Source organism: Anthonomus grandis, chromosome 12 (assembly GCF_022605725.1).
Source record: "Anthonomus grandis grandis chromosome 12, icAntGran1.3, whole genome shotgun sequence".
NCBI classification, from domain to species: domain Eukaryota; kingdom Metazoa; phylum Arthropoda; class Insecta; order Coleoptera; family Curculionidae; genus Anthonomus; species Anthonomus grandis.
In genome coordinates, this window is record NC_065557.1 from 3,450,069 (window position 1) to 3,463,498 (window position 13,430).

Here is a 13,430-nt window from a genome sequence, read left to right on the forward strand (position 1 = left end):
ATATATCAAATTATTCTCTAATAGTCATTACAACTTTAAGTGAAAACCTCATTGAGATTCCTCGACTAGTTTTTAAATTATCTTGGATGAAAGTTGAAATTTTATGAAAAAAATTATACTTAACCGAAATTGCCTTAACTCATTAAATAATGCACCTAAAAAGATGTTTCATATATGAAATCCACAAAAATTCTTCATATATCAAGTTGTTCTCTAATAATCGCTTTAACTTTAAGTGAGAACGTTATTGAAATGCCTTGACTAGTTTTTCAATTATCTTGAATAAAAGTTAACATTTTATGAAAAAAATTGTACTTAACCGAAATTGCCTTAACTCATTAAATAATGCACCTAAAAAGATGTTTTATACATTAAATCCATCCCCAGAAATCCCTGTACACTCTACACAAAAATCATTAAAATTACTCAAACAGTTTTTCAGTTATACTTAAAAATGTGTTTCTATGACGTACTTGCAATTTACATCATAAAATTCTCATTTTTGCCCTTCAGCTCTATGTTTCCTAAATCTATGTCTAGCTCAGGCAATTCTTAAGCTACAAAAATTCTTCATATATGAAATTGTTCTCTAAGAATTGCTTCAACTGTGAGTGTACACCTCACTGAGTTGCCTTGAATAGTTTTTTAATTATCAGATTTATGAATTTGGAATAGATATTGTAAGAAGTTTTAGGATATTTGCCTTATGTACATCTATTTTATATTTTATCTTCTAGTACAGGTATGGAGGACATTTATATTATATAATTTTATGTGAGTCAACTATATAAAGCAATTAGGGTAATTTTTGAAAAATCCTTTATCTAGGCCTTATGACGAAAATTTTCGTGTTTTTCGGAATCTTCTTATATCCAGCCTGTCCAAAAATGGTCCATATAAATTATCAGAATAACTTAAATGGAAAAGCATTAATGCGTTGCAAAGCATGGCCTTAATTTCCTTTGACAAATAGTGTATATGCGAGTTAATTAGCTTGAGCATTGAATACGACGTTTTTAAGCAATGAATAATATGCTCCTTAAATTATAACTTGCAATCCACAATAAGACCTAGATTCTTTACCAATTCCTTAAATAGGAATAAATTGTCACCTAGTTTTATATAGCTTTCTGCAAATGCTTTCTAGAATTTTTGCACAGGTTTTCTAGGATTTATTTTAAAAAAGTGCTTTTCTGATGATAATAAATAATATTAAACCTTTTACGATTTTACGGGTAAATTACATTAAAGCAGTAAAATTTAATGTCTGCAGTCGTTTTTGACTCAAAGGACCAAAATATGAAGAACCGTCCCTAAAATCCCAACGTGGCATCTAAATAACTATCATCTTAATTTTGTTGATGAATATTTAACAAAAACTGAAATTACTTCGATTAAAATCGACAAATAAAAAATTTATTCAATTTACCAGGCAAAATGGGCTTGGGATCGGGCCCGTCCTCGATCACCCTCCCGTTACTATCGAGCATCCCTTCGATCTCGCAGCCCCTGATACAGTGCAGCCCCACCTGCGGTACAAACGGCTCTTTGTACTTGTATCTTGTACCTACAGTAACAAAAAAAAAACGATTATAAAAAAAAGGAACCGCTAAGGTACGTACCAATCGAATTGGGCGGTTTAACGGTAACCAAGAAACAAACGTCGTGCTTCCGCAAGTTCTCCCACTCGGCTTTCACTTCCGTTTTCACCGAGAGGTTCACGGTGACGTCGGCTCGCACGCGACTCGGCCGAGTCTCGCCTATGTTCGGCTTGGCCACCTCGACGACCGCGAAGTGTTCGATCGGGTGGGCCATGCGTGCCCAACCTCCGAAGTAGGTGCTGCCATCTTCCGATTTCCTATTAAAGCCGTTTTTTTAGAATTAAACGTTCAACGTAGTACAAGTCAGAACAGTTGTTGATTGATTCGGAAGCTGTCAAGGCATTTATAGCGAAATTGGATCGCACAATAAAATTACTAGGTTAGTTACATTGTTTTGGAAAGTGCTTCGAGATAGACTTCAGCAGTGTTTAAACAAACCAATGTTTTGTAAGAAAACTGTTGAGGGAAAACAAGATTCTTGAAAAAGCGCTACTTCTTATTAATAACGCTTCTTAACCCTTTCGTCCCGAACGGTACACATATGTACCAGGCAAATTTAAAAATTCCTGTTTGTAAAATAAAGCGTTTTATTTGGTATAAATGTGTACCGGTCCGGTGTATCAGGCTTCCGCAGTGTACCTACAATATGCATTGTGGTAAATGTGTGGTTATGTTGATTTAGTTAGCACGTGTATTTAGTAACGGCAGTATTGCTGTAATAAAATCAGTTATTTAGGACACTCAAAGTGCTTATTTATGCAAAGTTTTATTTATTATTTAATTGCAAGTGCAGTGCTGTTACAAAAGTAGGTCAAAACTATGTTTTATTTTTGTATTTTTGGGTATGTTAGCGTGTTACATATATGTACCAGCAGGTATGATTATGATGGCACACATGTATACCAACAGGTCTGTAATTACGTTTATTTGATTTCAGCTTCAATATGGATCGCCGCCGTCCGCTTTCACGAAAAGAGCTGGAAAAGCTTATTGAAGAATCCTCAGATTCAGAACCATTTTCTGCTGGCTTCAGTGATAATTATGAACCAGATTCCGATGAAGAAGCTGGCAGTGATACGTCCGATATGTCTTCGTCGTCTTTATCGGAAACAATGCAAACCACTGTGCATCGAAACTCAGACATAAACTCTGCGCAACCACCACAGGTAATTGTTGATAGAAACCTAGTTCTTGACTGGGTCATTCCTGACGAAAAATTTGAGCCTGCTAAAATCCTTCCTCCTGAAAGAGAGTGTATGCTGGATCTAGATATCACCAAGCAGTTGATACCTATGCAAATTTTTCATAAACTATTTCCTCATTCTCTTTATTTGCATATTGCAAATTGTACGAATGAACGTCTGAAAATATTAAACCAATTAAAAAAAAGGAAAAGGAAGGCTTAAACATTTACTTTGCTTCTCCTCAAAAAGCCCCAAATGCTTCAAAAACATATTATATTGAAGATTTATTATCTTGTTTCAAATACACGTTTCCAAAATATCGCCAGGAGAGCCAGTATCAGACGAACCTATGACCAAATTCAAGGGTCGATCTTCTTTACAATGCAAACAATATATGCCCCTCAAACCAACCAAGAGGGGCTTAAAACTATGGCTTCGCTGCGATGCAGATTCCGGCTATACGTATGATCTCAATGTATATTCTGGAAAAGAGGACCCAATTCACGCTAAAAATCAATCCCTAACTTTAGGAGAGCGAGTCGTAACAGCTCTTGCGTCTTCAGTTAAAGAAAATGATGTTGTGTTGTGTTTTGATCGCTTTTTTACAAGTGTGAATTTGTTACTTTCACTAGAATATGCAGCCTTGGGAACTTGCATGTCCAATCGCAAGAATGTACCAACTATGGGAGACAAACTCCAAAACAGGGAATCTGAATTTACACGCACTTCTTCTGGATTACTTTGTGTAAAGTGGCAGGACACAAAGGAAGTTTTGCTAATGAATAACTGTCATAACCCTAATTTGACAACAATTATCAAAAAAAGCAAAACCGGTGAACGACAAAATATCAAATGTCCAGAGGCCATTTTTTTTTACAGAAAAAAAATCCAAGGGGTTGATCGGGCTGATCAATTTATTGGACTATATGATCATGATCGAAAATCAGCAAAGAGAGAGCATTTCTGTTCTTTCCATCCTTACTACACTTGCAGAAGAACTAGTAGCAGAAGGTATACGATATACAAGTTTACCATTACCGAAACAAGGCGCACCTTCAAGAAAAAAAAAATTATACGGATCTTCAGCATTACATCTGCCTGTAGAGGGATCAACCAGAAAAAGATGCACTAGATGCTCTGAAGAGAAAAAACAAACAAGAACATAAAAACTATTTGCCGAGAGTGCAATATTCCATTGTGCAAGTTCTGTTTTATGTTATATCATACCAAATAGTTAATTAGGTTCATTTTCTACTTTGCACAGCCGTTTTTGTATTTATTTTTGTGAATAAATGTTGGTATAGCTGTTTTTATTAAATTTTCGATCATACCTGTTGGTACACGTGTGTACCACCATAAATACCTGCTAGTACCACCCCCTCCACCATTCCCTGACTATTGACAAAAATTTATATTAATAAAAATTCATTGTTAGGCATCCTAACAATAATACTTTACACTATTTATTACTTAAACTAAAATATTTTAATTCAGAGACGAAAGGGTTAAGTCATGTAGAAGTAGTGAAGAAGAATTAGTTAGCGGTGGGGGCTGCATTACTGCAATGTTTTTTACCGTCAAATAAATGCCTTAGGCTTAACGAAGCTTTTCTATCGAAAAATCCTTCTTACAAGACCTTGTTGTTAAGTGTCCCAAGAGTTCTCCTTTGTCAAAAAAAAAAATGCTAGGATTAGTTGTGTGAATGAAGATGATCTTTTTAAGTGATTTAAAGCAAAAACTACAACCCTTTGTACAATCTAGAAAAATGACCAAATGATCGGTCACTTAAATTCATATCTCACCTCTATGATGAGGCATTCAATTGCCTCGAATAATTTTTTAACTTCCCGATAGCAGAAAAATCCGCGGCTTTTTCGGACACATCAAAGTAATTTTCAATTCAACGGTGTCAATATACTTTTAAACCAGCTAAAGTTTGAAGCTATTTCGTTTTCATGAATTTAAGGAAGTTAAAGTAACTTTCATACCATTTTAAAGCAAATAAATTCTCGGATTTTTGACACACAGTTGAGGCAGTTTTAATAAACTAGCGTTGATTGAAAAGGGAAAAGATGCGCAAATACTGTATAAAATTTCGTGACCGCGGCAGCCAGCCGTTCTTTGCTTTATCTAGCAATTTAGAAGCTAAGAGGTGGCGCCCCCATACGTAGGAATGATGAAACTCGCTTGGCAGCCTTGGTATTAAAAATTACCAGACATAATATCGCAGAGAAATGGGAGTTTTCGCGTTGCCCTATTTCTGTTTGAGGACATATTCGCATATTCCATAGTATAAATTTGGGAGAAAATATTGAAAAGTTTAGTTTCATATTTTGTTTTTTTTCTAATTTTTAAGTATAAAATCTAATAAGTAATATAAGTAATATACTTTTGCTTATTTTTAAAAGTACAGTATATTATAGAGTTTGCCTACATTTTGGCAGAACCAGAGGCTGTTATTTTTTATACAAGGTGCAAAAATATACATATGGTAAAGTGTTTTAAGCTTTTGGGCCTACGGCTTATAAATTAAAAAAAAATACCTTGAAAAAAAATTAACCTTAAAAACATATACAGGGTGTTCTGTTCATCATGTTACAAACTTCTATGGCAGATAGAAAACGTCAAAAGAAAAACAAAAGTTCATATAAACATGGGTCTGGAAAAGCTTCCTCAGGGAGCTAGAGCTCTTTGAAAATAACCTTTAAAAACTAGCTTTTTTTTAATAGCTCTGGAACTACTTTAGCTACCGCAACCAATTTTGGGAGGAAAATTATTGTTAGTACGTTTATTCTTTTGAACCTACTAAATAAAAAAAATATTTACCAGGGGCTTCAGAATCAGGGGAGTATTTGGTAAATTTGGGCCCATTTCTTTAAGACTTTATTTTCTGCCCGTTTGGGTATTAGATTATGATGTTCCTATGCTTTTTACATAAAAAAGGTGCTCTTAGTAAAAGTCGGTAAATGATAAATATCACCGTTTTTGTGAAAATTGACGAAAAGCAAGTTATGAGATACAAAAATAAATTATCTATTATTATTAATAAACAATTAAAAAAAAAATCTGGCGTAAATATAAAATAAATGTTTAAAAAAAGTTAAGGTAGCCACTTTATTAAATTGGTACTCAAATTAATTAACTGTCACTTTAATTACCTTGAGGCATAAAATGTTTAAATGATTTTAAGTGTACTAAAAAACCAACAAATTAACAATTTTAGAAACGTAAACAAATTTTATTAAAAATTGGTATTACAAAAATAAACTTAAAATATTAATTGCTCAAAATGCCGGCCACCACGATCGATACATTTATTGTATCTACGCACCATATTAAGGTTGACGTGGTTAAAAATATCAGGCGTGGTTTGGATTACTTCAGCAGCTGCGGAAATTCTGGCCACCAGGTCTTCTTCTGACTCGACTGGAGTTTCATATACGAGACTTTTCATATGCCCCCAAAAAAAAAATCTAACGGTGTCAAATCTGGTGAGCGCGCTGGCCAGGTGACAGGGCCTCCGCGGCCAATCCAGCGCCTTCCAAAATTTTCATTTATAAACTCGCGGACAATAAGTGGAAAATGAGCTGGCGCTCCATCGAGTTGTAGCCATAAGTTCTGTCGTATATTTAGGGGCAGATCATCTAATAGTTCTGGCAGTACATTTCTTAAAAAAATTAAATAAATATTTCCCGTTAAACGAGGAGGCAACATAATTGGACCAATTTAGCGTTCTCCAACAATGCCGGCCCACAAATGACCGAAAACTTATGTTAATAGTTGCTAAAATGAATACCATGGGTATTCATCATCCACCAAGGGTTTTCCTCACTTCACACATGATTATTCTTAGAATTAAAAATGCCTTCTTTTGTAAATAAAGCCTTGTCAGTAAAAAGGAGATATTTTGGAAATTGAGGTTCTTCTGTACACCGGTCAAGAAACCACTGGCAAAAATTCACGCGGGGCCTAAAATCATTGGGTCCTAATGATTCCACCTTTTGCAGGTGGTAGGGCCGAAGAAGCTGTTCATTAACAACGTTCCATACCCTAACATGATTTACATGCATCGCATCAGCAACTGCTCGAGTATTTACTGATGGGTTATCTTCAAATCGCTGAAGCACTTCTTCCTCAAAATCCGGGATTCGGATGTTTCTTTGCGCGCCATTATCTTGGCGTTTTATTTTAACAGAGCCAGTCTCCCTGAGCCGTTGATTGACCCTTTCAAAAAGTGTGTGAGCTAAGATTTGCCTTTCGGGAAACCACTCTTCATATAGTCCAGAAGCAGCTCTACCATTACATCGAACTTCCCCATAAATTAAAAGCATATCGGCGTATTCAGCAAAAGTGTAATCCATTACTTAACCGTAATAAAAAGGGAATTAATATCATGTAAAAAATACTGACAGTGACAAATTTAAAAAATACTGACAGTGGCAATGAATTAGCATTATTATTATTATTAAAATAATTAATTCAAGATACAGCATCTTAGTTTGGTTTTAGTCAATTTCCACAAAAACGGTGATATTTACCGACTTATACTAAGAGCACCTTTTTTTATGTAAAAAGTATAGGAACATCATAATCTAATGTCCAAACCATGTTGGGGCAGAAATTAAAGTCTTAAAGAAATTGGCCCAAATTTACCAAATACTCTCCTGATTCTGAAGCCCCTGGTAAATATTTTTTTTATTTAGTAGGTTCAAAAGAATAAACGTACTAACAATAATTTACCTCCCAAAATTGGTTGCGGTAGCTAAAGTAGTTCCAGAGCTATAAAAAAAAACTAGTTTTTAAAGGTTATTTTCAAAGAGCTCTAGCTCCCTGAGGAAGCTTTTCCGGACCCATGTTTATATGAACTTTTGTTTTTCTTTTGACGTTTTCTATCTGCCATAGAAGTTTGTAACATGATCAACGGAACACCCTGTATATGTTACTCACCTTTAGATTGACTTTTATGTTTTATAGGGTAAGTTTTTAGCTGAAAACTTTTAAATGTATTTTTTTTAAATCTAAAAATGTCTATTGTAGATTTGATAAAGGTCAAGAAAATTAAGACCGAAACGTTATTAAAATTATATGTTAAAGCAAGATAAATTTTATGTTTTAACAATTACCAATACCCAAGAAAATAATTGATTTCAAAAATACATAAGCAGCATACATAACCCAAAAACAATCCAACCCTATATATCCAACCAAAGAAAATGGTAAAATTGGATTATTTTTGGGTTAATACTCTGGTTTAATAAATAGCATCATATTTCTTAAATTGCCCGGGCATTGGGCATTATGAATAATCGCCATGTAATTACATTGTTCATATTATACGAGCCCCGTCCCACTTCAGTTGGCCCAATTGAAAATTCTTAATAATTTCTGTTTAAACCCCCAAAAAAAAAAGACAAATTTTATAGTGTTATATAGTTTTAAACAAATAATAAGCTTTACTTACTCTATAAACACAACAAAATGGGAAAGTAAACTCATTTATATTGAACATATATTTATTTTTTAAAACAGTCAAGCAAAACAGACAGCAATTCTTTGAGGCATAGGGTTTATTAAGTTCTGATACTACCCCTGATTAAAACTATCCCAAATTTCTTGTTAGTGGATTTCGAACCTAATGAATAGAACCCTTGTATATGCCTAAAGAGTTAAAATAAAATAAAAAATAGAAACAAGAAATTTATTTCTACTATTTGAAATATGATTCAAAAATTTATCAATCAACCGAAATCTAATTTTAGAGACAACACATAATGTTTATATGAGATACTTTTTGTATTGTAATATTGTGGAATAAAGATTCGATAAAAGAATAAATTCATTTTTTACTAAGCGGGCCAACTGAAATAAGACGGGGTTCGTATATGTTTTTAGCAGAAAATTTTACATAACGAAATAATCATAAATAAATGGTAGTAAAAGTATTTACATATAAAGATTATTTAAACAATCTTTATCAATATTTTTGATTTTATTTGTTTAAACATTGACTGAAGAGGCAAGATTTAATTTTCAATCATTGATTAGATACGATACGTATTTTGCTATACGGCTTCTTAGAAGTTTGTTTTTCTCTCGTTTGCTGGTATTTTTCAGTTTCCCATTTAAAAAAACTAAAAGAATTTTCAAAAAACTAAGAGAATTGTTTTTTCTCTTCCTAGTATTAGTACATCCCCGATAAGCACACTCATTAATTTTGCTTGAATTTGACATAATTCAAAACAATAATAATACAAAATAATACGCCAAACATGCAAAAACTCCCTTAGACGATGCTGGCGAGCTCCGCTAAACAATAATGAGACACAAACGGCAAAAAGATTTCCGCGCGCGTTTGAGCGTGGCGCCATCTACCCGCCGCGCGCTTTTTGGGTCACGTTTTTGCCCGTAAATATGCGTATCTTCTCGCCTCTTCAATCAACGAAACTAGTAAATTAGTTCAAAAGCGTGGTACACGATTGTCAATAGCTTGACATGGAAAATTTATTTCGAATCTATGGAAAATATGATAAATTTACAAGGGTAGCAAAAATCCACAAAAATGACTGTAAACACTTAGAAGGGAGCTTTAACAACCTAGAATAAGGTTTAAAATTATCCCAAACGCCTGGAAGATATAAATAATTATAAAATATGTAAAAGTAATTAAATTTTCAATAATGGAATGTTGGATTAACTTTAAAAATATGCTCTATTTGCTTTAAGTTCAACAGAGGAAATTAAGACTTAATATTGTAACAATAGTTCAAATAATATTTGTGATGGGTTTATAATTATATACATTAGAGATGGTATTCAATTTGAAATAGAACATACAACTCTCCCTACCTCAAAAATAATGCTAACTAAACTTACATTTTCCTTAAGCTCTATACAGTATTCACTCATAGCATGCTACAGATCTCCCAACACCTCAAAAAATGTATTTCTTAATGACTTTGATTTTTATCTTAATAATTTACCAAAAAAAGAAGGCATTAGCATTATAATTCGCGATTTCAACATTGATATCTATATAACTATGCTCCTTTACTATGGTTACAGGTCACTTAATCACTCATCCACAAAGAAACAAATTAAATTTAAATCCTTACATCTTAGAGACTTATATAACAGATCATTTCCCTATTTATCTAGAGATTTTCTCCAAGCTAGACTACCCTACTGGTAATACGAAGTACCTAAAAACTCATTATACAATTTTTGAAAAGCAAAAGTTTATAGAACCTATGCAAAATCAAACCTGGCAGGAAGTATATGAAATAAAAAACTTAACCCTGGCATATCAAAACTTCATAAACATTTTTAGTTCCATAAAAAATAAATGTACAATAAATAAGATATACAACAAAAAAAAGACACACAAACATTAAACCCTGGATAACTGAAGGTATTATTACTTCAATTAAAAAAAGTGACCAAATGAAGAAAAAGTTATTAAAAAATAAAAATAATGGCACACTGAAACTTGAATATAAAACTTATAGAAATAATTTTCAGAAAATAATAACTACTACTATATAAACAAACTGCAAAATACAAAACATGATATTAAAAAGATGTATGAAATTCTGAGTGATGCTTCTAACCGAGACATTTATATGAAAGATCTAAATAATAAATACTGAAGATGACACAGAGATGGCCAATTTCTGTAATGAATATTTCTCTAAAATAGGAACGAGTACGGCATGTCAAATTCCTGATACAACCACAAAGCCTAATCTAAAGTATCCATCTTTCTTAAACTCCATGTCGTTAAAGCCTATAACAAAAAATGAACTAATACTTCATATGAATTCATTACAGAAAAACCGTTCCCCAGGTCCAGATGACATAACTTCTGAGATGGTCATCCATATACTGTTGAACCACTTAAATATATATTTAACCTTATTTTCTCATCAGCAGAGATACCTGAAGAACTAAAAACTTCAATTATTACACCAATTTAGAAAAAAGGAAGTATAGACCAATAACCTTAATAAAAGAAAGATTATATGACTACCTAATTAAAAATAAAGTACTTAAAAAAATCAATTTTGTTTTCAAAAAAAAAAGTGGTACAAATGATGCAATGTATAGTCTAATAGAAAACATAAAATATGAACTGGAACAGGTTTTAAAAAAAATTGTTGCGGTTTTTATGGATCAGCAAAGGCCTTCGACACTATACCCCATTCCAAGTTACTTCATGTTCTCGAAAGATATGGAATTAGGGGTGTAGTGTTGAGGCTCTTTAACAACTATCTAGAAGAAAGAAAGCAAATGGTAAAAATTAGAGATTTCCTGAGTGACCAAATTGGAGTGTCCCAAGGCACAGTGCTGGGACCCTTACTCTTTATATATAAACTCCATTTTATCCTTGCATATAGGTGGCATGGCACTATCTTACGCAGATGACACAGTTCTTGTATTTAAGCATGTTACATGGAATCTTGTAAGACCGAAACTCATAAATGGCATGAGGAAGGTAAAGATGTGGTTAAACAAGTATAAATTATCCCTAAATATTTTAAAAACTGTTTATGACGCATTTTCTATAACAGATGCAAAACGGCCAAATTTTAAGGAAATGGTTATTGATAAACAACAAAAGTTTATTACAAAATTAGTAGAAAACACTAAACATGTAGGTATAATAATAGACAAAAAATTAAAATGGACACCACACATTCAAAACTCAAAAGCTTAATTCATAAATTTTTCCTTATTAGAAATATATTGGATAAAAAACTATAATGATGTTGTACCAATCATTTGTGGAATCTCTGATATGCTATGGTATAGCGACCTGGGGTGGGCTCTACAATAATGCTCTTGAATCCGAAAAAACTGTTCAACATTATATAATCAAAATAATCTATAAAAAAGACCACACCTCGCTTTTATATGATGCCAAAATACTTAATATCAGATCCTTATATCTATACTGCAGTTGTGTATTCTGGTATAAACTTAAAGATAAAAACTACATAAGTCACCAACATGAAACCAGACAACTAACTGAAAGACATCTAATAATTCGCAGATTCGATGGAAGCCAAAGATGTAATTCTGTAATAGAACCAAAAATCTTCAATAAGTTGCCGCGGACAATTCGGGAGATAAAAAATAGACAAAAATATTCAGAACTTTGTAAACGATTTATTTATGATGATGCCTTACTTGACCTCTTAGAGAAAACCCTTCTAGAAATAAATAATAACGGTTTTCCTTTTCTTCTGAAATTTTTAATCTTTGTGTCTTATAGCTGTTTTACCTGTGTTTTAAATGTACTACCCTCAGGTTTATGTAAATTAGTTAATGTATGGGGCCCGTGGTAAATATCACCTTAACTGCCACGTGAATCAAGTGTGTCTCACAGGTATTTAGCATATTAGTTTATGCCACGTGAATCAGCCGTGATTCACAGGAAAACTATTGTAATTAAGCCTGTAGCTCGCCGGTGATTCTCAGTAGCCATATAAATCAATGGTAATTTCAAAAGCGTGGCCTGGCGTATAAAATGTAATGATTAGCACACGAAATTTTTGTATAAATGGCGTTAAATACAAGGTTTTTTAATTTTTGTCGAACAAAAACAAAATTTATTCTTGAAGACATTTTTATTAGGACAAATTAAAGACATTTTAGAAGCTCAAAGTACAGATTAGGTACACAAGGTACACAGTTTTTAAAAGCATAAAAATAATTATTCTTTTTAGCAGACATGACACTCGGTGAAACAAGTCACCCAGTAGTACTTATCGCACTGAATGCACTTCCATCTAGTTTGTGCCGACCTGCCCTTTTCTTGGGATATTTTGGAATAACAAAAGCAGCATCTTCGCCGGTTAGCAGTACCGACGTCTTCCAACATATTATGTTTCACTCGATTTGCGTTTATTTGTGAATCTCTTCGCTCATTTTGGTTTTCTTGGAAAAGATGTAAATGTAGCAACTTCTTCTCTAAATGCTGTCTTTTTTTGTCCAGTTACTACCCTAAACAATATGTACGCATTTACCATAGCCGCTCCCAAAAGCAATTCCACTGCAATTTTTCGGTACCATTTAATTCCCTTTCTCAAAGCTGAGGAATATGCTTTGATTTGGTCCGATAAATCGATAAAAGATTTACATGTATTATAGTCAGCAACGACATCTGGCTTCTCTATATCCGCATTGCGCCGTATTGGTACTTTGATCATTTGACCAGTATGCTTGGTAGATAAAGGACATCCCGTTTGTCTTGCCATTTTATAATTACAACTCCTGTATTACTCTCTTGACTATATGCTTCGCCTTTTCGCCGCAAGATCTTTTGGATTATTTTTACGATTTTTTCTAAGCGTACCTACTAAATGAGTTTTTCTTTCTAGTAACTTGTGAGCCAGCTCCATATTTGTGTAGTAGTTATCTACGTAAATGCACCGCCCACAATCCAAAAGTGGTAAAGGTGATAAGCATTTTTTTTCCTTTTTATGTCAGTCCTGCTTACCTGAGTCCATTAAGAATCATAGAAATCGCCATATCAAGAACTATTTATAAGAAAATTTGACAGTGTTGATTTGACTAATATTTGACAGTAGCGCCTATACAAAAATACGACAAATGTACAAACAATACCAAGAAAAACATGTACTAA

At 33.1% G+C, this 13,430-nt stretch overlaps 1 protein-coding gene across 2 annotated transcripts in view; it reads right to left on the reverse strand.

The window, feature by feature from the left end:
• The window catches only part of LOC126743194 (RNA helicase aquarius), a 105,471-nt gene that overhangs the window by 48,013 nt on the left and 44,028 nt on the right, over nucleotides 1–13,430 (reverse strand). For both annotated transcript variants that reach the window (XM_050450175.1, XM_050450176.1), the window contains 2 exons: nucleotides 1,623–1,858; nucleotides 1,430–1,567 (listed from right to left, as the gene is read on the reverse strand). In XM_050450175.1, coding sequence (XP_050306132.1) covers nucleotides 1,430–1,567; nucleotides 1,623–1,858 — 374 coding nt within the window. The remainder of the gene's footprint in view (nucleotides 1–1,429; nucleotides 1,568–1,622; nucleotides 1,859–13,430) is intronic.